Below are 24,526 nucleotides of genomic sequence, written 5' to 3' on the forward strand. Positions count from 1 at the left end.
TCAAGATCGGCCGACTATATTATATAGCTTCCATAGGAACGAACGATCGTACAAAAACAGTGACATTTATGAATAACTTCGTTACTTTTGACGCGATTGCTTTAAAATTAAATATTTGCCAGTTTTTTACATCTGTTATTGACTGTGCCAAATTTGATCAAGAGCAGGTTACTACATCATATAGCTCCCATTGGTACAATCAGTAGTAAAGAATGATTTTAATCAACAATTTCGTTATTTCCTATGGTAAGTTTGTAGGACGTTCTTTCGCAAACATAGGGCTTTTTAGTATACAAACTTCGCGGTCGAATTTTGCCCCGGCCCTCTGTTTTTTTCCCCTAGGTCTGAGAAATTGAACTTAAACTAACTATTTCAACTTTAGTTAAATAAAGAACTTATTTCAAGCAGCGCTGTTTCCAGAACTAATTATTAGCAATTTATGTTAATCATTCTGTAGATGGGAATTTTTGGTGGTAATATAAGTAGGTGCCTACAAACTAGAGTTACTGATATCTTTTTTCTTGGCCGATACAGATGGCATGAGCTCGTCCCGTTGTGCAAACTAAGAATATAAATACACATGTTTAATAAAAGAATATCCCAATATATCCCTTTGCATTAGTGTTGGGTTGCTCATGAGTGAGTGAACAAAAAAGAGTTGTTCACTAAACTGAGCAACTGAACATGTTCCTCTCGAATTGTTCTTTATCACTCACTTGCTCTTTTTTGCTCACTTGTTCTTTATTGCTCACTTGTTCTTTTTTGCTCACTTGCTCACTATTGTTAACTTGCTCCTTTTGCTCACATGCTCTTTTGCTCAGCTGTTTTTCAACACTCACTAGCTTTGAGCTGTTCATGAACAGTGAGCAACTGAGCAATGTGAGTGAGCAATGTGAATGAGCAACTGAGCAAAGTGAGCGAGTCGACTCACTTCGAAAAAAAGAACAAGTGAACATGTTCACCAAATTGAGCAATGTTTACCCAACACTACTTTGCATTAATAAAAAACAAAACCCGAGTGACGGGGCTAACTTCGGCCGCGCCGGAGTTTGTATACCCTTGCAACTTAGTCATCAATTGGTATGTATATTAAATTATATATTAATTTTTATTACAATCGCGTAAAAGGTAACAAAGTTATTGATAAACCTACGATTTTCGACCGATTCTTCCAATGGGAGTTATATAATATAGTTACCCGATCTTGAATAAAAGTAGTGCAGTCATTAATAGCTATTTTACATTGAGAAATACAAATTTTTATGAAAACTGCGTCGATACTAACGATAATATTGAGAAAAGTCACTGTTTGTGATATTGTGATCCGATCCGGCTGAACCCGATATACATATATGTACAACCTGTGCAGTATATACAAGCCTTCAACGGCCTAGGAGGAGTTCGCGTTGATCAAGAATATATATTTTTCATATGGTCGAAGTGACTCCCTTCTATGCATTGCACACTTCTGAACAAAATTAAAATACTCTTTTTGCATAGGTACAATAAATTAACATTTGTATTTTTTATGATTAAAATTAACAAAAAAAGCTACCAAACGACTTTCCCCTCCCCCAAAAATCGATATACCGATCTCCACTACACTCGCTCTACTCTCTTCTTGCCTAGTTCATTAGTTTGCCTTGAGCAGTTAAACTTTTGGTTAGCTCTCTCTCTTTCTCTTTCCACTAGAGAATAGAATTTTAGAGAGAAGCCCAGAAAAAGTTTCGAATTTTTTTGTACTCTTAATTTTTTGACGATATAAATAGTTTGTGTTACTTTCTTTTAGGCCTAGTACATATTTCACAATGGTCGAGCTAACACTTTATGGCGTGGACGGTAGCCCACCTGTTCGTGCCGTTAAACTGACTCTAGCGGCTCTCAATTTGCCGTATAAGTATGTTCAGGTGAATATATTAGGACGGGAACAGTTATCTCCGGCTTTTTTGGAGAAGAATCCCCAGCATACGGTTCCTACCCTGGAGGATGGCGGTAATTTCATCTGGGATTCACATGCAATTCTTGCCTATTTGGTCACCAAATATGCCTCCAGTGATGACTTGTATCCCAAGGATCCGCTTAAACGAGCCGTAGTTGATCAGCGTTTGCATTTTGAGTCTGGCGTGGTATTTGCCGCAGCACTGAGAAGTATCACCAAATTGGTGCGAGCTTCGATTGCCGTGCCCCAAGAGCGGTTTGATGCCATTGTGGAAGCCTATGACTTTGTCGAAAAGTTTCTTCAAGATCATGAATATATAGCCGGCAAAAGTCTTACCATAGCGGACTTCAGTCTGATTTCATCAATATCCTCTTTGGTGGTCTATGTAGATATCGATCAGAGCAAATATGCTAAGCTGAGCACTTGGATGAAGAAACTGCAGCAATTGCCATACTACGAGGAAGCAAATGGAAAAGGCGCCAAAATCTACATCGATTCGATCAGAGCAACCAAATTCACATTGGCCTCATAGGCGAATTTCACAACATCTTATCTAATAAATTCAGAATAAGATTCGTTTCAGTCGGTTCAACAATCTTTCTATTATCTTATCTTTATCTTTCTATTTTGTAGCCTAACAAAACCAATTTGAGATTTTCCAATCGTGGTAATTGAATGAAGTATGGATTGATGAGTGCACGTACGTACTTATAGTACTTATTGTTAGATATGAGGTTTGGCATTTCGAAAATTTCTGAATGAAGCTCAATAAGTTTTAGTATTGGACATAATAGTCTTTTGGAAAGTAAGTTTTTTTTCTTTCAGGGAAAGAAATAAAAGAGTTTAGAAGAAATAGGCGCGAGGTGATTCGGTGACAACTTCGTTGGTTTTTTAAGATGGAAAACTGTAATAGCTAATCAAGAATTACTATAATTAACTCTATGTACTGACTTGTGTTATTAACCTTCATCGGGTTTCTTTACCGGAACCTTGTTGAACTCTAAAACTTACTTTGTATACACTATCGATTCCAGTCCCACACATTTCTGGATTACAACGTGTGCTTACTTTTGTAGGGCGTGGCCGATTTCACAGACAATTGCTAGTTATTGTTAGTCAGCGTATTGTAAGTTCATACATTACTATTGGGAAAAAATAAAATTTATATTTCATCAGTCCTTGCAAAACTTCCGTAAAAGCAGGAGATTTTCAATGCTTACAAAACTGACAGTGGCGTAGGGACTTACTCTGTAATACTTATTACAAACTTACAATATTGTCGAAGGGGGAAGTAGGGGGATTTCCGTCATTATACGTTTTGCCCTTTTGACGGGGGTTTTCATCAATGCTTACAAAACCGATGGTAGAGTATAATTGCTTACCATACAGATAAGTGTAAAAAGGAAAGTTACAAGGGACCTCTGATTCCCTAAGAATTGATGACTGTAGGATTGTGGATTAAGTGTATCATTTACTTTTATTCCAAAGAATAATGGACAGATATCAGCTTGACAGTTGGTTGGAAATGCGGTTTTATTTGCTAATCAAAAGCGAATCCTTTAGGAATACATTATTATGTCATCCACACCTTTTTATACCCTTGCAAAAAGAGTATATTAACTTTGGTCAGAAGTGTGCAACGCTTAGAAGGAAGCATCTCCGACCATATAAAGTACATACAGATATAGTTTTGATCAGCACGACGATCAAGACGATCGAGACGAGTTCAAATAGCCATGTCCGTCCGTCCGTCCGTTTGTCCGTCCGTCTGGATCAACGCAAACTCCTCCTAGACCGTTGGAGCTACAGAGCTTTATGTAGGCTTGTATATACAGCAGGGGTTGTAAATCTCGGATTCAGCCGAATCGGATCACTATATCACATAGCTCCCAAACAAAGTCACGAACAGTGACTTTTCTCAATAAGTTTATTATTTTCATAGCTAATGTCATGAAAATTGCTATTTGTCAGTTTTGTATTCCTATTAACAATTGTGCCAAATTTGTTAAAGATCGGTCCTTGCAAACTATATCATATAGCTTCCATAGGAGCGATCGGACAAATACAGTGACTTTTATGAATAACTTCGTTACTTTTGACGTGATTGCTATAAAATTAAATATTTGCCAGTTTTATACATCTGTTATTGACTGTGCCAAATTTGATCAAGATCAGGTTACTATATCATATACATATATGAACAAACAGTGGTAAAAAGTGATTTCGATCAATAATTTCGTTATTTCCAATGGTAAGTTTGTTTTTAGTTAAAACGTTTTTCACTTTGACGGCTATAGGTAAGAAGAGATTAATACACTAAACTTGCAAGGGTATACAAACTTCGGCGAGGTCGAAATTAGCCGTGGCCCTCTGCTTTTTTTTGCCTTAGCCTGAGAAATTGAACTAAAACTAACTATTTCAACTTTAGTTAAATAAAGAACTTATTTTAACCACAACTGTTTCTAGAACTAATCATTAGTAATTTATGTTAATCATTCTGCAGATCGGTAAGTTGGTGTTAATAAGAGTTACTGATATACTTTTCTTTTTTTCTTGGCCGAGACAGATGGCATGAGCTCGTCCCGTTGTGCAAACTAAGGACGTTTTGATTTAATTATTTATTTAAAACAGATAGCTTTGTTTAGTTTAGTTGCTGGAAATTAAAAATATAAATACACATGTTTAATAAAAGAATATCCTAATATATCCCTTTGCATTAATAAAAAAAAAAACCCGAGTGACGGGGCTAACTTCGGCCGCGCCGGAGTTTGTATACCCTTGCAACTTAGTCATCAATTGGTATGTATATTAAATGATATATTAATTTTTATTACAATCGCGTAAAAGGTAACAAAGTTATTGATAAACCTACGGTTTTCGCACGATTCTTCCAATGAGAGTTATACTTATAATATAGTTACCCGATCTTGAATAAAAGTAGTGCAGTCATTAATAGCTATTTTACATTGAGAAATACAAATTTTTATGAAAACTGCGTCGATACTAACGATAATATTGAGAAAAGTCACTGTTTGTGATATTGTGATCCGATCCGGCTGAACCCGATATACATATATGTACAACCTGTGCAGTATATACAAGCCTTCAACGGCCTAGGAGGAGTTCGCGTTGATCAAGAATATATATTTTTCATATGGTCGAAGTGACTCCCTTCTATGCATTGCACACTTCTGAACAAAATTAAAATACTCTTTTTGCATAGGTACAATAAATTAACATTTGTATTTTTTATGATTAAAATTAACAAAAAAAGCTACCAAACGACTTTCCCCTCCCCCAAAAATCGATATACCGATCTCCACTACACTCGCTCTACTCTCTTCTTGCCTAGTTCATTAGTTTGCCTTGAGCAGTTAAACTTTTGGTTAGCTCTCTCTCTTTCTCTTTCCACTAGAGAATAGAATTTTAGAGAGAAGCCCAGAAAAAGTTTCGAATTTTTTTGTACTCTTAATTTTTTGACGATATAAATAGTTTGTGTTACTTTCTTTTAGGCCTAGTACATATTTCACAATGGTCGAGCTAACACTTTATGGCGTGGACGGTAGCCCACCTGTTCGTGCCGTTAAACTGACTCTAGCGGCTCTCAATTTGCCGTATAAGTATGTTCAGGTGAATATATTAGGACGGGAACAGTTATCTCCGGCTTTTTTGGAGAAGAATCCCCAGCATACGGTTCCTACCCTGGAGGATGGCGGCAATTTCATCTGGGATTCACATGCAATCATGGCTTATTTGGTCACCAAATATGCCTCCAGTGATGAGTTGTATCCCAAGGATCCGCTTAAACGAGCCGTAGTTGATCAGCGTTTGCATTTTGAGTCTGGCGTGGTATTTGCCGCAGCACTGAGAAGTATCACCAAGTTGGTTCTATTCCTAAACCAAACTGTGATCGCTCAAACCCAAATCGATGCCATTGTGGAGGCGTATGACTTTGTGGAAAAGTTTCTTCAGAATCATGACTATATTGCTGGCAATAGTCTGACTATTGCGGACTTTAGTCTGGTTTCATCGATCACGTCGCTGGTGGCCTATTTAGATATCGATCAGGCCAAATATACAAAGCTAAGCAGTTGGATCAAGAAACTGGAAAAACTACCTTACTATGAGGAGGCAAATGGAAAAGGCGCCGCATTCTTTGTCTCTATGATTAAAGGAAAACCATTTACGGTTGCTAAATGAATAATCGTATTGAATTTCACAATTTGTTAATAAACTATTTCCAGTCGCTCGTTAGACGAAATGATTAAAATCCTTGTGTACTATACTTTTTCAGAATCAGAGCCCTATCTCAGCGATTAGCAACCATACCTTTTGTATGACAGGTAAACAAAAATTTCCAATGTGTGTAATTATATTGTTATAGATAGGTAAGTGCAAATAGCATTGATCAGATAACTACTCATTTACCTGTGTGTAAAGAGTAAACAGCTAGAGCTAGGAGGGATTACGCAACCAAAACAAATTCTGGACAAGAGCTTTCAAATTACTGAAATAAAACAAAACAAAAAGGTAATACGAGCTATCCGTCATCACCGAATGGTGTATATTCTTACTGTGCGAATTCTAATTAAAATGAACTTGTCTAAAATTACCTCTAAAAGATTGAAACATCTATTTCCAAGATAAGGCTATCGAGCTTAGCTTGAATACAAACTTTTACAGGGTATGGAAATCTTTTTTAATCATTTGGAATGATTTGCAAAGCTTTTATGCGCAATTAAGCAGTCTGGATTCTCTAGTTTAGTTCAGTTTAGTTGTAAGGCAACAGTTCAAGTGGAAACACACGATCGGAATATGGGAAAACTAGTTCTATACGGGGTGGAGCCAAGTCCACCAGTCCGATTTTGTAAACTGACTCTTAATGCCCTGGGACTTCAGTACGAGTACAAGCTGGTTAATCTTCTGGCAGGAGAGAACAGAACAAAGGAATATATGCTAAAGAATCCTCAGCACACGGTGCCCATGCTGGAGGATGATGGCAAATATATATGGGAGTCGCATGCTATTTGTGCCTATCTGGTGCGCAAATATGCCAAAGATGACACGCTTTATCCCAAGGATTACTTTAAACGAGCTGTGGTTGATCAACGTTTGCACTTTGAGTCCGGTGTGGTATTCCAGGGCTGTATTCGAAACATTGCTCTGCCTTTGTTTTATCAAAATGTGACGGAAGTTTCGCGCTCCAAAATAGATGCCATATTTGAGGCCTATGACTTTCTGGAGAGTTTTTTGGGTACACAAACTTACATGTGCGGCCCGACCTTGACTCTGGCTGACTACAGTCTGGTTTCTTCAGTGTCCAGTCTCGTGGGATTGGCAGCAATTGAGGAGCAACGCTATCCCAAACTTAGCAGCTGGTTGAGGCGTATGTCCGAGATGCCCGATTATCATTCACTTAATGGCAATGGGGCACAAATGTTGATTGACATGTTCACTGACAAGATTACAAAGATTGTGTGATTTAATAAAGGTTATTTGAAAAATACATTTAAAAGTACAAACATTTATTTTTGACTTAAATATCACATTAACTGTATTCTTATCTATACTAAGGACAAACTTTTAGATTAAGTTATTCGAAAGTTTGTCAAATGATTATTGCACAAAAATGATAGTCCTAACACTGTACACCACAGTTTTTGTCCTATTTTTGCTGCACAAATAAACTACCCAAAGAATCTGCCAAACCTATACATAATCCGACAAACTAGATACTTTACATCTATTAAAAGTAATTTAACAAGATTTTTATATTTGGGCAGACAGAGAAATATCGAAATGGAGCGAGCTTTGCTAAATTCTTTGGGTGCCTACTATTCGGTTTTCACTTAAAAAAAAAGTAGTGCACAGCATGATAAGGAGTGTTAAGAAGTACAACTAAGTTTCAGCTGTTTTTCTTGCGTTTCTCCAATGCCTTCCAAACGAGTTTCATGCGATGAACGCATTCACGATGCTGTGATTCCCACAGTAATGTGGTTAGACGTCCCAACGTGGCCTCGCCATTTTCAGCACTGCGTACCCATTGCAAAAGCAGCTGGTAAATCACCTGTTTACGTACATAATAATCTTTTGAGAATTGGACAAAATTATTAAAATAACTTAATGATTTACCTCCTTGATATTGCCATGCATTTGGTGATCAATGATTGCTTGCTCGATTTGACCCTCGGAATGTCCAAGATCCCGCATCACCTGCTTCCAGCCTTCGCCCAAGTGTTTAGATACTGCTTCGATTATATGCCTATTCACCTCCTCTTGGGATTGCATCATCGTTACAATGCTAACCGTCTTACGGGCTGTGCTCTGCTGTGGACGCTTGCCATCCATCGAATATGTCTCTTCAGTGGTACTAACGCTGCTCTTTCGAGAACTGCATGCACTTAAATTTTGATTGACATTGTAAACGGAGCCAAAATGCAAATTGCTGGCATTCGAGAAGTTCATGACCACCTGTTGCTGGGCGTTGTGCACATTCATTGTATTGTTGGTGTTGATGTCGGCATTGACATTGCCATTTACCAGGGCGCTACCTGGAATGTTGGTTGATTGCACCACGTCCATGGAATTGTAATTGGGATCCGACAGTTCCCGTAAAACTGACTCCGTTAAATCTGCTGACGCTGTAGGCGTCTGCGAGGGTAGTGAAAGAGCTCCACTATTAATATTGTCCTGTTCTTCATCCAATACAGGTAAGGCGTCAGTCTCCAGGTGCCCTTCTGTTGCCGTTGCCCGATTCGGGTCAACTGACTCTGTAGTGGGAACCTTATTGCCATTGCCAAAGACTCCGGGCAGCAGGTTCTTCAGCTTTGGCATGATGGGATGGTATGTTTCACAGCTTCCTCTGAAAATTTAGAATCCGGAAATGCCACAGGTTGATAGAAACCAGCTCTTGGGGAATTTTATTGTGCGATTCCAAAAATTCTCTCTTTGTGTAGGGGTGGCCTCTAGAACTGCAAATCTATCGATGTCACTATCGATAGCATCGATATACCACTTATTATCGATGTGGCGTGAAAACAACATATCGCAACGACTTGCACCATGGGCAAAATATAATAATTTTTAAAAAATATTTTTGATCAGCCGAGTTGATCTAGGCTTGCACTGGTAATTCTTAGAGTGCAAGAGCTGAAGCTACTAAATTTTGTTAAACCAGTTCCGTTAATGAACTTTAAATGAAATTCTTGTGATAAAAGAGATGCTAAAAAAGTGATAGTAGTAATAAGAAAGGGTATTCCAAATTACCGAACAGTTAATTAATAATTAAGTTAATTTTTAGTACAAAGCTCAAAGCTGCAAGCTCAAAAAAAAAAACAACAATTTAATAAACCAAATTTCTACATTTGTTCAATTCAAGTGTTGAACTGTGTTCAATGTAAACTTTAATTTTTTTAACGAGATATTTCGATATATCTTCGCATACATTTTCACTTATATATGAGGTGCATCTGCCTGCTTCATTTAAGACTCCCTTAAAAATTGTCTCTTTCTTTCGCATTAATTCGCGTTTTGTGTAGAACGTATTTTGTTAATAAATCCAATAAAGTTTTGTTGGTCCGTAATATATATCGTAAATGCATTTCATTCCCAAATGGTCGCGTGAAACGCATTCGATTGGTTTTTTAAATCGCGGATATTTCTATCGATGAATAGCATATCAATCGCGAGAGTCAAAGTTCATCGAGAGTGCCATCGATGGTTTTGCAGCCCTAATTTTCTTCTTCTTCTTTTGCCACGTTCACTTGGATTCGTACGTACGTGTGTGTGTGTGTGTTTGCTTGCTGCATTCTCTCAATAGAAAGTCTTAGGCATAAATTAATCGTCAAATTCCCAACTAAGGTGTCCTCTTTTATAAGTGCTAAAGATAATTGCATAAGTTAACACAGAAAAGTGCATATAATCACAGTTACTAAATGCAGGCGGTGAAAGGGTCCAAATTTAGGCCGCTTTGCAGCCCCTTTTTCCCTTGTCTTTCTCCCCCTCATATGATAAGTGACATGGCAACGTGGAGGTCTGTGGCCCGCAGCTGTGCCTTTTCTAAAGTGGGAGCTGCATTTTTCCGAATGAAATATGTTTTTCAAATTTACGCAGAGTCGAAAGAACTTGCCCAGCTTATAAAAAAATATTTTATCAACGAATATCAATTCGTACGTGCGAATATTAATTTCTTTTATTTTTTTTTTTGGAATTCCACGCGTGGTCATTGTTGCTTTTGGGTGGAAGCTCTAAAGTAGCAGCAACCTTTCACCTGCTTTTTTTTTTTTTTTGCACAACCATACGGCAAACGGCGGCTCGTTTCCGCACACAGAAGCACACATTGACACAAACACCAACACAGATGCAAGTACGCACGCCCACGCCGTGCCGCATTGTGTTGCTCCAGTTTTTCTGTGTGTGTTGTTTGTGCATATCCAACAACAATTGTCCAATAAGTGGCCCGCATAATTCTAATCACCCCCACCACGCCCCCAATTACATATATGCAACAGACTGTTGAGACGGGATGCAGCAGCAGACGGAGGCAATATCAAAATATTAAATAAATTATTTCTTTCGCAGAAGACACGCCAAGTTGGTCAAACTGGATTTTGTCAAAGGACTTAAATAGGCCGGATTTTTTGGATTTTACAGTACAGTAAGTGGAATTTTTCTTCATTTTTTCTAGTTTACCTATTTGCATAGCTTTACTTGTGTGCTTGTATGTATGCATAACTATGTATATTGCATGTATGTGGGTGTGTATGGAGCCCAAGAAGTTAACGGTTTAATGCCTAAAAGTGAATACGTCAAGAGTTTTTGCAACTCTTTCTGTTGTCCTATTCTTTACGTTTAGCTCTTTAAATATACATTCAAAACTCTCTCATGCGGACATTGATAGCCTCCCAATTTTTTTCTCCGGTTGAATTTATTCCGCAAATGATGGTCGCAGAGAATTGTCCACGCCGGAGATGGGTGTACGTTGAGCGAATTTTCACTGTATACATCAGGTACAAGAAATTTCCAATATATGTATACAAATTCTTGCTTCTTCGTTTTCTTCAGTTTTCGGTTTAAGCTGAACTTTTGGCTTTGTCTTCACATTTGTCGACGTCAGCGCCGCTGCAAGCGTCGCATGTTTTCAATTTTTACCTGGTGCTCACAGAAAGGTGCCCAATACAAAGAGCATGATACACACACTCACACAAACACGCATTCACTTGTCGATCGTTTTTATTGTAGTAGCCGGCTATCATCCGGTTTTTATGTGGCTCTCCGCACTCCCCAAATATCCCCACCAACCCACAACTTCAGCGTGTGTGCGCTCTCTTTTTGGCTCTTGCTCTCCCGCTCTCTGGTTTGCTGCTGCTAGTTTGCCTGGTTTCTTCATTTGACACATTTTTCATATACTGAATGTGTGAACGTATGTGTGTGTGTGTGAGAGTGTGTTGAATGGATGGAGAGTTGGAGGGGGCCAGAGGCATAGCTTTGTTGTTGTTGCTTTAAAGAAGGGGGAAAATGTAGGCTACAAAAAACTTGTTCGAGGAACTGATTTAGAAAACAGCTTTTTCAACAAGTATGCATACAGCCGAAGATGATGATAATGATGATCTCGATCTCTGTTAGATATCTGAACGATCATCAGGGAGTATTTGCCTGCGTGGCACATCCCGGTCCCTTCTCTTCTCTTCCCTTCTTCGCCAACTGACCACACACTATTCCCACTTATCAGTTGCCTTCTTTGCTATTACGTGGCCATTTCGCATAGAGAAGTTAAGAACTAAAGCGAATGCTAAAATAGATTTGGTTTATCAAGACTTGTCGTCGCGACCCTCTCCTCTCTTTTAGCGGGCAGGCACTCAATGTTTTTAGCCTTATCAATGGAGGGCTGCTAGCCGACGACATGCGGGTCGAAAGCTTATCAACACCAAAAAAAAAAGTACATAGAAGAAATTTATGTGAAGTAAAAACAAGTAGTAGATAAAGAGACGTAGAGAGGGGGGCAGAAAGAGAGAGAGAGAGTACAAAGGGGAACACAAACAGAGATACGGAATAGGAGAAAACTAGTTTTTGAACAGCGAAATTAAATTCTTTTTAGAGTGCGTTTTCATTTAAGCCTACGAAAAACCAACGAAGGTCTTGCCCTAAATTTTCTTTTATATTCACCTTTGTATATATATATACAAACACAAATATAGTCCAGAGAAGCCACATGGAAACAAATTTCTCTCAAAGATCTCTCTCCTTAGGCAAGTAAATAAAGTTAAAGTTGTTATTGAATTTATAAGCCTGGGCAGTTGTATAAAGATCTCGAAGTGTAAGATAAAAATGCATTGATATTCATTTATTTATATTTATCTACATTTTTGGATAGGTTTTTAATGATAATTCATTAAAAGGTATAAATATTTCCTTTTTTTCAGTGGTACTGTAACGACTTGGAACGAAAAAGGACTCTTCTCTTTTTTTTGAGTAATGCAAGCAGCAGTGATGGAGGAATCTAACGGTAAACATAAAATGAACTTTATTTAATCTTTAACTAATTCGAAATTGGAAATTTCTTTTAGCAATCAACATTGAGCAACAGCAAAGCGCCCTTAACAATGGCCAAGAGCAGGTGTCTAATAACAACGAGCAGCAACAGCAGCAACAACAACCATCATCACCCACTTTGGTGGCAACTCCCACTAGCACAAGCGGAGGCAATGCAACTCCCGCTTTCAGCTACGATGATCTGTTCCCGGCCTTGCCGACGAATACATCATCGGCAGCGACGCTCTCAAGCTCGTCTGGTCCCAGCATAGCTCGCGTACAGAGCTCTCAGAATTCCCAGGTGAGTGCGAAAGAATACCTAATCCCCATCCCCACCCTTTAAATTATTGACACCATTACTTAATGATTGTTGATTCTATGCCTATAGATTCTGACTCTGTCCGGTGAGGAACGCAAGTCCACGGAATCGGACAAATTTGGGGAAGGCGAATCGAAGCGGATTTGTCAACAAATCACCAAGGAGACGGGCGCCCAGATTGAGATTGTCAGCAATAAGAATCAATCGTTGACTTTCCTCATTAAGGGCAAACATAGCGAATTGTTGGATGCACGCCGTAAGATTCTGATGAGCTTCTCGACTCAGGCTAGCCGCCAATTGACCATACCGCGCGAGCATTATCGCGTTATTCTCGGCAAGGGTGGTCAGCGATTGCGGGACTTGGAGCGTTCAACTTCGACCCGCATCAACATCCCCAGCCAAAACGACGAGAGTGAATTTATCACGATCGCCGGCACCAAGGAGGGCATCGAGAAAGCGGAGCAGGAAATCCGTCAACTATCCGCGGAGCAATACAAGAAATCATCGGATCGCTTTTCAGTGCCAAAAATCTATCATCCCTTTATTGTGGGCCCCTACAATGAGAATCTGAACAAGCTGCAGGAGGAGACGGGGGCCAAGATTAATGTCCCACCTCAGCAGGTGCAGAAGGACGAAATCATCATTTCCGGCGAGAAAGACGCTGTCGCGGCCGCCAAGGCCAAGGTGGAAGCCATCTATAAGGAAATGGAGAAAAAGTGCGCCACGGTTAGCGTTGAAGTGGCCAAGCCACAACATCGCTATGTAATCGGGCCCAAGGGTTCGACGATTGCCGAGATTCTTCAGCTTACGGGCGTGAGTGTTGAGATGCCACCTAATGATTCCACCTCCGAGACTATTACGCTGCGCGGCCCGCAGGTGGCCCTGGGCAATGCCCTCACCGTTGTCTACCAAAAGGCAAACTCGGTCAAGTCGGTGGAAATCGATGCTCCGCATTGGATCCACAAGTATGTCATTGGTCGCAAGGGTGCCAATATGAAGCAACTGGAGGAGAATTGCCCCAATGTGAATGTGAATTGCCTGGAGGATTTGATCAAGTTGGAGGGTGATCCAGAGAATGTCGACAAGGCCGTCTCCTATCTGACCGAGATCATTCGCAACTACGAGGAAAATTTCACCTTTGAGGTAATGACTGTGAATCCCTCCTACTACAAGCACATTATTGGTAAGGCTGGTGCCAATGTCAATCGTCTCAAGGACGAGTTGAAGGTCAACATCAATATTGAGGAGCGCGAGGGCCAGAACAACATTCGTATCGAGGGACCCAAGGAGGGAGTGCGTCAGGCTCAACTTGAATTACAAGAAAAAATAGACAAACTGGAAAATGAAAAATCAAAGGACGTGATCATTGATCGTCGCCTGCATCGCTCCATTATTGGTGCCAAGGGCGAGAAGATTCGTGAGGTTAAGGAGCGGTATAGACAGGTCACCATCACCATACCGACGCCCCAGGAGAACACTGATATTGTAAAGCTGCGTGGTCCCAAGGAAGATGTGGACAAGTGTCACAAGGATTTGCTCAAGCTGGTCAAGGAGATCCAGGAGTCATCTCATATCATCGAAGTGCCAATTTTCAAGCAATTCCACAAATTCGTGATTGGCAAGGGTGGAGCGAATATTAAAAAGATTCGCGATGAGACCCAAACGAAAATCGATCTTCCCGCCGAGGGTGATACCAACGAGGTAATTGTCATCACTGGTAAAAAGGAGAATGTCCTCGAGGCCAAGGATCGCATTCAAAAGATTCAGAACGAACTCTCCGATATTGTCAACGAGGAGGTGCAGATTTCACCCAAGTACTACAATTCCATTATTGGCACTGGAGGCAAACTCATTTCGGCCATCATGGAAGAGTGCGGAGGCGTCTCCATTAAGTTCCCCAACAGCGATTCCAAGAGCGATAAGGTATGCATCATACATACCTATAAATAGCTTTTTGTCTAATAATTGCATTTGCATTTCAGGTCACTATTCGCGGTCCGAAAGATGATGTGGACAAGGCCAAGGCTCAGTTGCTGGAGCTAGCTAATGAGAGGCAGTTGGCCTCCTTCACCACCGAGGTGAGGGCCAAGCAACAGCATCATAAATTCCTTATTGGCAAGAATGGTGCCTCAATTCGGAAAATACGCGATGCCACCGGGGCACGCATCATTTTCCCCTCGAACGAGGACACTGACAAAGAGGTAATTACAATCATTGGCAAGGAGGAGAGTGTCAAGAAGGCCAAGGAGCAGCTGGAGGCCATCATCAAGGAGTGCGACGAAGTCACCGAAGGCGAAGTTTCCGTTGACCCAAGGCATCACAAGCACTTTGTGGCCAAACGCGGTCAAATCTTGCATCGCATTTCGGAGGAGTGTGGTGGAGTGATGATTTCCTTCCCACGGCCAGGCAGCAACTCCGACAAGGTAACCATTAAGGGGGCCAAGGATTGCATTGAAGCGGCCAAGCAGCGTATTGAGGAGACTGTGGCAGATCTGGAGGCACAGACCACCATTGAGGTCATCATACCCCAGCGTCAACATCGAACCATTATGGGAGCCCGCGGATTCAAGGTGCAACAGGTCACGTCTGAATTTGATGTGCAAATCAAGTTCCCCGATCGTGATGCCACCGATCCTGTAGAGGGTCTGACCAATGGCACAACCGGAGTGAATGGCGAGGGTGATGGCCTTAGCCAAGGACAGGAAGATGGCTCTGATCAGACAGTGGAGCCAGTGCGTCAATGTGATGTCATTCGCATTACGGGACGCATTGAGAAGTGTCTAGCCGCCAAGCAAGCCTTGCTCGACCTCATACCTATCGAGGAAGAGTTGTCGGTACCATTCGATCTGCATCGTACCATCATTGGGCCCCGTGGAGCCAACGTGCGTCAATTTATGTCAAAGTACGATGTCCATGTTGAGCTACCACCCAGCGAACTCAAGTCCGATATTATCAAGGTATCTGGCACTCCCGCCCATGTGGCCGAGGCAAAGGAAGCCTTGGAGAAGATGATCGAGGATTATGAGGCCGATAGGGCTGATCGGGAGTTGCGCTCATTTGTCCTCCAAATCGATGTCGATACGGAGTATCATTCAAAGCTCATTGGACGTCATGGAGCCGTCATTAATAAGCTGCGTGCCGACCACGATGTCAATATTTCGCTACCCAAACGCGATGATCCCAATCAGCGGATTATTTCCATTACCGGCTATCAAGCCAATGCGGAAAAAGCCCGTGACGCCATCTTGGAGATCGTTGGCGAGTTGCAGACCCTGCACCGTGAGGTTATTGAAATCGATACGCGCATCCATTCGCATATCATTGGTCAACGCGGACGCACCATTCGCAAGATCATTGAAGATCACAAGGTTCGTAGCCAAAATGAGTGACCAATTAATCAATTTCATTAACGAGTTCTCAATTTTTCAGGTGGACATAAAGTTCCCGTCCTCCGATGAAGCTCAAAATAATCCGAATGCCGTCACCATAATTGGCAAAGAGGAGGATGTAGAGAATGCCAAGGAAGTGCTGCTCAGCATGGCCGAAGACTATGAGCGGGACTACCTTGAGAACTTGCCACCATCGCCCCAGCCGCAGACTGTTGGCGCCTTCCTTTCCGCCAGCGGTGGGGCTAGCAACAACAGTGCTGGTAGTGGTGGTGCTGGTGGGCCCACTGAGAACGGTTTCATCATTAAGGACGCCCCATGGGAGAAGCAGAAGCAGCAAGCTAAGAATCTAACTGCTCCAAACACTCAATCGCAGGAGGATTTTCCTCATTTTGCTGCCGGAGGTGCTCCAGTGGCTGCTACGCCCATTACCTCTGTATGGGGTCCCAAGAACTAAGCCAATGGGAAAAAGAAGTGGGAACGGGGCGGCGGCAGGCGTGCGGACGTCTCTAGTGTCAAATGATATATACAATTATATCTATCTATATATATATATATATATATCTATATATGGTATAGGTTGTCCTCTCTCCTAGGAGCTTTTTTTTTGAGCAAAAAAAAAAAACAAAAAAACCAAGTAACACAACAGGAAAAATATTGACAAACAACTAACGATAAACTATTTTTGTATAATTTGATACACACACACACACACACACACATGCAGACACACAAGACATGAAATTGCATTTATACGAACACTTTCGGTTCCGGTTTCTGGTTCCTGGTCCTAATCGTCTCTACATCCGAACCCGCAATCGCCTCTTTCCCAACTCTCTTTCTCTCTTTTGTTATCTGTTCTCTTCAATGCCAATTTGTTTGTTTCATTTCAAGACACACACACACACACACGCATATATGCAACAACAAAAGATAAAGTAATATTCTAATTAGTTAAGCAGAAAGTTCAAGAAATATTTTGTTAAATGAATATTGAAATACGGATAGATGAATGATATTTAAAGAAATCAGAGAATGAAATGATAAAGGAAACGAACGAAAAAAAAGGAAGAAAGAAAAAAGCAAACACAAGAAATACTTATTATAAGCATACAATGTTAATTATTTACTCTCGCTGCTTTCTTTTTTTTATGATTATGATTATACACCGATATAAGAAATCTATCGTCTTCTTAACCCAAGATTAGTTAATTATCCTTATTGAAGACAAAAGTGCATTAATATTGATTCTATTGTGCTTTTGCCTAGAGAAAAAAAAATGAATTGAATTGTTTGTATGCTGATTAATTATTTGTGGAAAGGATTTTCTTTCTTTTCCGCACGCCTGCTCCTGCCCATCATCAAATCATCGAGTAATGAATGACCAGCTTTATTCCCCCTACACACCCACACACATACCCCCATACCCCCATACACACACACACACACACACACACACATTTCAAAATGAATAGAAAAACATTTTTACATTTTGTGCAATTTTTCTTGATTTATATTAAATTGTTTTCGACTTATACACTTATTTTTTCCCAAACTTAAAAATTTATTATACTCGCGGGGGTATGTAACGAAAAATGGGGAGGAAATAAATTTTTTTATCTATGTCTTTTATTTCCCCCTCTTTATTATAACATACCCAGCATTTTTTTTAAAGTTGAAACACTAAAACAATGAAAAATAACAATTTCAATTTTTTATTATTGCTATTCAAAAAAAAAATTTAAAAAAAAAAACAAATAAAAAACCACATACAACATCAAAAACAACATAAAAAGCCAATAAAAAACGTAAACAAATCATATATATATTTAATTTTGTTTTAAATATTTTATTTTTGAGCTTGCTTTCTTTTTAGTTTTTTCTTTTCTTATTTATTTGGCGGCATTGAAGATTAGAAAGCAAACGAAGATCGACAACATTTAACACCAAGTAAAACAGACCTGATATTGTAAATTTTTCAAAATATACATGCATATTTACAACAAAAGCAAGTACAGTAACAACAACAGCCACTGCATTAGTAACTAACTTAAGAGTGTAGAAAATACGACAACAACAAGAAAAATATAATATAAAAATGTATATATTTTCCTATATTAATGAAGCGAATGAAGAAACCAAAACAAAAAAACAAAATCAAATGTACGAGAAAAAGACGAAAACGAAATATTTTCACTCACGATGTACTGTTTTTTAATTATTCAAAACAATCTATTAACAAATATGGATATTTTCTTTTGAAATACAAAAAAAAAAAGAAAAGAAAATTTTAAATTTGAAGTGGAAATGCATTTTCAATCAAACACAGTTATTTAGTTCTTTCTGGTTCTGTAGTATCTTAATTATTTTGAAATTTAAGTTATATTATTTTAGATAATGTCAACAATTGGTAAGTCATCGTTGTCACTGCTCTTCCCTTCTTCATTATCATAACCGCATTGATAATGGTCAAGGTCTCCAGATTCTGGACTTCCTAAGTTGTTCTTCATACCAATGCTGGAAGCGTTTTCCGTTAAAGGCGGCGGGGCAGCCACCACGACCAGGACAAAGAGTGCAATTAGGAGGATCTAAGCCGACAAATGATTTTGAACATTAAGTTCGCTGAATTTTCTGATCACTTACTACGAATTTCATGTTGCCTGTTAATCGTTGATTATAAAAAGAACTAAAATTTGCTTCGCTTTTATACTAGCACGTATTTATCCACAGGACCATAAAAATGCTTACAAATGTGTTGTAGAACAAAGAAAGCTTAAACCGTTGACTGGCTAATCACAAAGTCCATAAATATAAAAAATAATTAAGAGATAAGTCGACTTGTGTATATCCTGTACTACATGGGAAGTGGTTTAAAAATGAAAACAATTTAAGTTAACACTTACCACAGTGTGAATACAAAAAAAGAAAAACTTGATTTGAGAAGCTTACTAAATTACTCCGTTCTTATAAAATACAGAATTTGAAAACTCAGATATATACCATTATATTTTTTCAAGTTTAAGTTTTAGGTTTTTTTTATTTTGAAATCGATAGTTATATAGAGATGTTCCCTTTCTGCAATCGTCTATCGATATCGATGGACTGACAGTCTTTCTAAGCCGACTCTCGCAATCGACTATTCGATATTGACATTAACCAAACGAAAATAGTAAAATTAATAAAAAAAAAGGCTTGTGCGGTTTAAGACAAAAGCAGGCAAACAACACAAAAAGAAGCAACAATGGAGGATCGTAAGTGTTTAGCGTATTGTGCATAAAAATAAGCAAATTGTGTGAGCTCCTACAACAGTCTAATTAGCTGAGTGCAGGTGTTGCTTTTTGGCCAGGTCTTTGGTTTTCTTATTGGGAAGCATGTCTTTTGTTTAAGACATTCGCTTGATTGACAGATTTAGTCGGCAAATTGGTTTATTTGATTGACGACAGATCAAAATTTATTTACATATTATTTGGCATTCATTCCTGGGTAATGTGGTTAACTTGAAAGAATGAAATTATTAGATGAGTCATTGTATTTTCCATTTCCCGAATTTGAGCGAAGAATGGGCGACCATGCAACGTTGGCGAAAAGAAAATTCAAAACTCGTGGGAGGAGCTAGAAAATAATTGCGAATCTGGCCAAGTAAAACAATGTGTACAAATTTTATTAAACATTTTGTAAACATTTCAATTGTCATGTATGTATGCACATATATGTATGTATGTACGTGGCGAAATGTTTGCTGCTACGGATAGAGCGCAAAGAGGCGGCAGATGAATTCCGCCCTAAAATAGAATTTGATTTAATTGTCTTGATTCTTCCTTTAAATTGATGATAGATACATTTTTATTAGTCTGCGATGACATTTCCAGGCATGGGCATCTCAATTTGGGTCCCACTTGTTGATCGTTTTGCTCTTTCTATCGCTTGCTCTATTGTTGCAGCCACAAAATGAGCAAACCAGATTGGTTTTCTACCTGGCTGGCTCTTCCTCTACCTTCGCTTACTTCTGTTGCTTTTGACCAACGTAAAGACTCGAATCGAGTTTAGTTAGAGCTTTGCAGCAGAAGAGAGCGGAGCTGCCCCAAGCCAAAGAACTTAAAGATACGAAAGAAAGAAACAAGCGGAGAATATGGAATAAAAAACTGTATTGCAAGCAGAAAAGAAGAGAAAGAAAAACGAAGCAATTATAAAGAAACAAAAGAAAAGAAAATTATTGTTGGAAATGTGATATCCACAGAAAACGAAGCACGATTAAACCACATGCTACAGCTGCTGCTGCTCCTCCTTCTTCTCCTCTGTCTCCTGGTCCCATGAATGCCACGTTGAAAATAGAAAGTATTTTTCTTTTGTTGTTGTCGGCCAACATGAAAAAGACCACAAAGCTGGGCAAACTATTATCATCATTATGACGGAATCGGAGCCAGTTAGCTTGGAGTTCATTGAAGACTCCTATTTGCCGCGCATCGATGATATCACCTTGACCCCATCACTAGATCAGGACGACACCAGTGATTCGCTCCTGGATGATCAATCCAATTATGATTTAAATGAAACCGAATTGTATTTGCGGAACTTGACACTCGATGACATCTTTTACGATGTGGACTCAGATTATGCCAACACATTGGAACTGCAGGCAGTGGAAACTGAGTTTTTGGCCCTTAAACTAAATCCACAGACCACACCGTCCACATCACTGGCGAAACGTTTCCGCCTGAAATTCTTTGCCAAACGTTCGATGCGCGATGTTAAGGTCACGTTTATAGATTTCTCGAAGCCATATCTGGCGAAAATATCAAACAAAGATAACTATAGAAAATTTCTACATATTGGTGACCTGGGAAAAGGTAGTTAGTATGCAAAATCCTATTTAGTAATAGTTTAACTTAATTTTATTTAAATAATTATTTGCTCTGATTAAATCGATGACTAATTCTCAACTAACATATTTCCATTTTGCATTCTTTGGCTTTTTGAACAGTTTGTGAGTATAAATGAATCGAAGAATAATTGTAAACCAAAATACTAATCATTTGACTACATTTTATTGAAAACATATATACCAAATATATACCAAATACCAAACATTCGTTTAAATAGCCTTTGAGGACATTGCTTTCAAAGGAGGTACATACATAGCCGAAAAAATCCAATAAACTCTACATACAAGAAAAAAGAAATAGTGTCGATTTCTAATAGCAATAGAAGCCTAACAATAATCCATAATTTCTTAACAGATAATACTGCAAATCTGACGGAGCCCTCATCTCCAGCTGCTTCTGTGGCTTCTGCAGAAATTGCTGCCGAGTTTGCGGCCTTGACCGTCGAGGAAAAAGAACAGAGAAGGGCCGAATGGAGTCAGGTGAGTGGCAAAGAAATCCATTCCTGGTGGAATATTTTCGATACTATTCACATATATATGTTTGCTTTAGGAACTGGCACGTGTGGAGGAGGAAATCAATACACTGCGCACTGTCTTGGCCTCCAAGACGCGTCATGCCTCTGATCTCAAGCGCAAACTAGGCATAACTGTTTGGAAGGAACTAACCGACGACGTTAATCAGGGCGTAAAGAACATTAAAGAGAGCACTGTGTAAGATATACCACTAATTCTGAATTAGAGTTCCTAAATCATTAGATTTGGCTTTATTTCGTGACAAAAAACTTTTAATTTTTAACTTGGCTTTTGTTTTTTGATTATTGTCGATGCTAATTGAACTAATTTAGTTACCAATCGGTGGAGCAGAGTATGGGCACTTTTTCGAAAGCTGTACACGAAGCACCCTTGTAAGTTGCGAAAATGTGTTAGAGTGTTGAAACTAACCCAACTAACTTGCTTTTAACTCAACTTTAACACAAAAGAACTTCTCTCACCTATTTGTAACTAAAACAATAAATTAAAAGGAAATTGTATGTGTTGGCGAAAAGTATTTCTTAACAAATCAGTTGACTAACTTTTTATTTTGTTTACTCTTTTCGAATTTCAGATTCCAACGCACTGAATCGGTGCTCAAGTCAACGGGAGAGAAAACCGCTTCAGTCTTTGGCAGCATTACCAGCGGCATTAGCTCGAAACTTTCACAAATGAAAAACTCTGATTCGATGCGTTCTATTGAAGCTTCTGTTGGCTCTGCCTATGAGAACGTTAAAGTAAGCTATGAACACAACAATTTTATGTGCCAATCTCATGCGGTAACTACTATTTTATTTCTATATATATATAAATACATATATTCACTTTTAAAACATATTTCATTAAAGTCACACCAACTAACAGCAACTTTAGGCACACAGTACGAAAAAAAAAAAAAACAAATACACAATACGAAACTGGTTTAATGTGCATGCCCAATATTATTGCAATCTTGTTGCTTTTGGTTTGAAAATTCCCTTTGCATTTTGGCTAACACCTCTTCCATTCTATATAATTGTAGACCAAGGTGACATCACGGTCGGGTTCGGTTTCCAGTTTCCCAGACGCTCTAGATGAGAACCAATCATCGTCGGGACTAAATTCACCCACAGACTCTCTGACAAAATAAAAACCAAGCCACAACATAAAACTATTTTCAATATGGAATATAAATACGCGTCTAATAATCAATGAACTACACATACACATTCACGTACACATGAACACAAACCCACACACTCTGAGAAACACGGAGACACACTAATAAATTATTTAACTAACACCACAATCAGAATTTATTTATACATAAAGATATATGTGTGTGTTATTATATATGTAATAATTATGGATTAACGCGTGTTTTTTTTTTGTTTTTGGAAAGAGAAATTACTTACTGCATTCTGTTACTATTGATAGAATTCTAAGTGTAATCACAATTAATGTTAATCATATTCATTCCTAGCTCTTTTATAACTTGAAATGAAGATCATTGTGTAATTGTGTATAAAATATTTACAATTTGTTTATTTTTACAAACGTTTCTCTTCATTTTCTTCTCTAGGCTTTGAGTCGCGTGATTAGATGGCGTAACTGATAAGGAACAAGAAACCGAATATAAATTCCAAATTATTTAAATTGATCAGAGCTTTGCAAGCGTAAATTGTTAATTTTAAGTGAAAAGCACCATCCAAATGTAAAAATTTCAACACACACACTCAAATGATGATTTGTTGCCGCCGCCTTTGATATAAAATTTGCTAAATGTGTATGGAAATAACTTAAAATAAATGCAAAATTAATACCCCAAAAAAAACCTTTAAACACTACTCAAATTCTTACAATAGACTTCCCTTGATAGCAACTGGTGAACAGAGAATACAAAGTACTCTGCAATTTGATAAGAGGGAAGGTTTGAAATGGGGAACTCCCATTGAATTAAACAGAGGAAGACTGATGGAAGGATCTCATATCCTTTTTTCAGGATACTTTGAGGACACTTGTACGAAGTTAGTGTTATCGATTGCTTCTAGTTTTTAAGATATTCAAGAAAACACATTACTTTGAAATCCTTTTTAAATAGTTAATATAGACACCAAACCAAACCAAAATTATTGGATTTAATTGGTGTGATTTAAAAAAATGTTAGTTATTTAGCGGTTTTTGTGCGAAAATCGATAAGCACATCCTACAAAAATATGAATATATTATATTATAGGAGCTAGGAGCTTTGTAGAACGGATGCTTACGGACGTATCTTATATATTACAAGAAAACCATGAATGAAATGAGACAAATTTTAAAAGATAATTATTTCCAAATCACACCACAACGAAGCTCTAAAAAACACAAATTAACACTATCGAGCAGAAAATAAATATTCCACAAACTAAACAACACCTTTCGTAATACTTTCAAAAGGCTAAAAACTGGAATAATAAATATGTTACCCTTAGGCACAAAATAATTTGTTTGGGAAGGTGGAAATTTTGGAGTGATAGCAATTATTTTTGTACAAAAATAGCGCTGATATATTTTTTATATTTTTTATAATGCAAAGCACAATGCATCCAAAATTTAAATTGGCATATTAAGGTGGCAAAAATGTATTGTTTAGGCAGATAGAACTACCCCAGCAACAACAGCCGAGTGCTTCTAGCCATCTCAAAATTTGGGAATAGATCAAGTTTATTTAAAATTTTTACCACGTCTCCTTCCGCTCCTAATACATTTCGTATTTATGATTCTTTTATATCTCGCTCATTGGATGAAGATGTCTATATTTTCAGTTCAATCAAATCAATCTAACTTCTTCATAAAATTGGCCGACAACCTTACGTAGGAGGAACCCTACCCCATAGAGTATTAAAAATATTCCGCCAATTTCGATTAAATTGGAAAGAATTCTATCTGTTTCTTTTAATTACTATGTTTAATAATAA

At 38.5% G+C, this 24,526-nt stretch overlaps 6 protein-coding genes across 16 annotated transcripts; 5 read left to right on the forward strand and 1 right to left on the reverse strand.

The window, feature by feature from the left end:
- The first annotated feature begins 1,787 nt into the window (after positions 1 to 1,787).
- LOC6652293 (glutathione S-transferase 1) lies at positions 1,788 to 2,534 on the forward strand. Its single transcript, XM_002074713.4, has one exon. The coding sequence runs from the start codon at positions 1,809 to 1,811 to the stop codon at positions 2,469 to 2,471; it is 663 nt and encodes a 220-aa protein (XP_002074749.1). The 5' UTR covers positions 1,788 to 1,808; the 3' UTR covers positions 2,472 to 2,534.
- A 2,921-nt stretch (positions 2,535 to 5,455) lies between these two features.
- LOC6652292 (glutathione S-transferase 1) lies at positions 5,456 to 6,209 on the forward strand. Its single transcript, XM_002074712.3, has one exon. It carries the CDS (start codon positions 5,471 to 5,473, stop codon positions 6,137 to 6,139), a length of 669 nt encoding a protein of 222 aa, XP_002074748.1. The 5' UTR covers positions 5,456 to 5,470; the 3' UTR covers positions 6,140 to 6,209.
- A 509-nt stretch (positions 6,210 to 6,718) lies between these two features.
- Positions 6,719 to 7,445, forward strand: LOC6652242 (glutathione S-transferase 1). The gene has a single exon (XM_002074711.4). The coding sequence runs from the start codon at positions 6,755 to 6,757 to the stop codon at positions 7,418 to 7,420; it is 666 nt and encodes a 221-aa protein (XP_002074747.1). The 5' UTR covers positions 6,719 to 6,754; the 3' UTR covers positions 7,421 to 7,445.
- LOC6652241 (protein immune deficiency) lies at positions 7,444 to 8,910 on the reverse strand. The gene is made up of 2 exons (XM_002074710.4): positions 8,072 to 8,910; positions 7,444 to 8,006 (listed from the first exon to the last, which is right to left on the reverse strand). The coding sequence occupies exons 1-2, from the start codon at positions 8,771 to 8,773 to the stop codon at positions 7,845 to 7,847; spliced, it is 864 nt and encodes a 287-aa protein (XP_002074746.1). The 5' UTR covers positions 8,774 to 8,910; the 3' UTR covers positions 7,444 to 7,844.
- Positions 8,911 to 9,738: 828 nt separating this feature from the next.
- LOC6652240 (vigilin) lies at positions 9,739 to 17,355 on the forward strand. The gene is made up of 7 exons (XM_002074709.4): positions 9,739 to 9,799; positions 10,520 to 10,595; positions 12,361 to 12,443; positions 12,505 to 12,770; positions 12,858 to 14,711; positions 14,771 to 16,156; positions 16,218 to 17,355. The coding sequence occupies exons 3-7, from the start codon at positions 12,413 to 12,415 to the stop codon at positions 16,629 to 16,631; spliced, it is 3,951 nt and encodes a 1,316-aa protein (XP_002074745.1). The 5' UTR covers positions 9,739 to 9,799; positions 10,520 to 10,595; positions 12,361 to 12,412; the 3' UTR covers positions 16,632 to 17,355.
- A 1,948-nt stretch (positions 17,356 to 19,303) lies between these two features.
- Positions 19,304 to 23,252, forward strand: LOC6652239 (tumor protein D52). 11 transcript variants are annotated; one of them, XM_015176537.3, is made up of 6 exons: positions 19,306 to 19,425; positions 21,412 to 21,536; positions 21,607 to 21,767; positions 21,902 to 21,961; positions 22,162 to 22,324; positions 23,149 to 23,248. In XM_015176537.3, exons 1-6 carry the CDS (start codon positions 19,416 to 19,418, stop codon positions 23,179 to 23,181), a joined length of 552 nt encoding a protein of 183 aa, XP_015032023.1. In that variant the 5' UTR covers positions 19,306 to 19,415; the 3' UTR covers positions 23,182 to 23,248. The 11 variants fall into 11 exon arrangements, with proteins under 11 accessions (XP_015032021.1, XP_015032023.1, XP_023036777.1 ...); XM_023181009.2 differs by lacking the exon at positions 23,149 to 23,248 and adding an exon at positions 22,609 to 23,098 and having other exon boundaries at positions 22,162 to 22,366; XM_015176536.3 differs by lacking the exon at positions 23,149 to 23,248 and adding an exon at positions 22,609 to 23,098 and having other exon boundaries at positions 19,308 to 19,425.
- The last annotated feature ends 1,274 nt before the right edge of the window (positions 23,253 to 24,526 follow it).

Source organism: Drosophila willistoni (genome assembly GCF_018902025.1).
Source record: "Drosophila willistoni isolate 14030-0811.24 chromosome 2L unlocalized genomic scaffold, UCI_dwil_1.1 Seg168, whole genome shotgun sequence".
NCBI classification, from domain to species: Eukaryota; Metazoa; Arthropoda; class Insecta; order Diptera; family Drosophilidae; genus Drosophila; species Drosophila willistoni.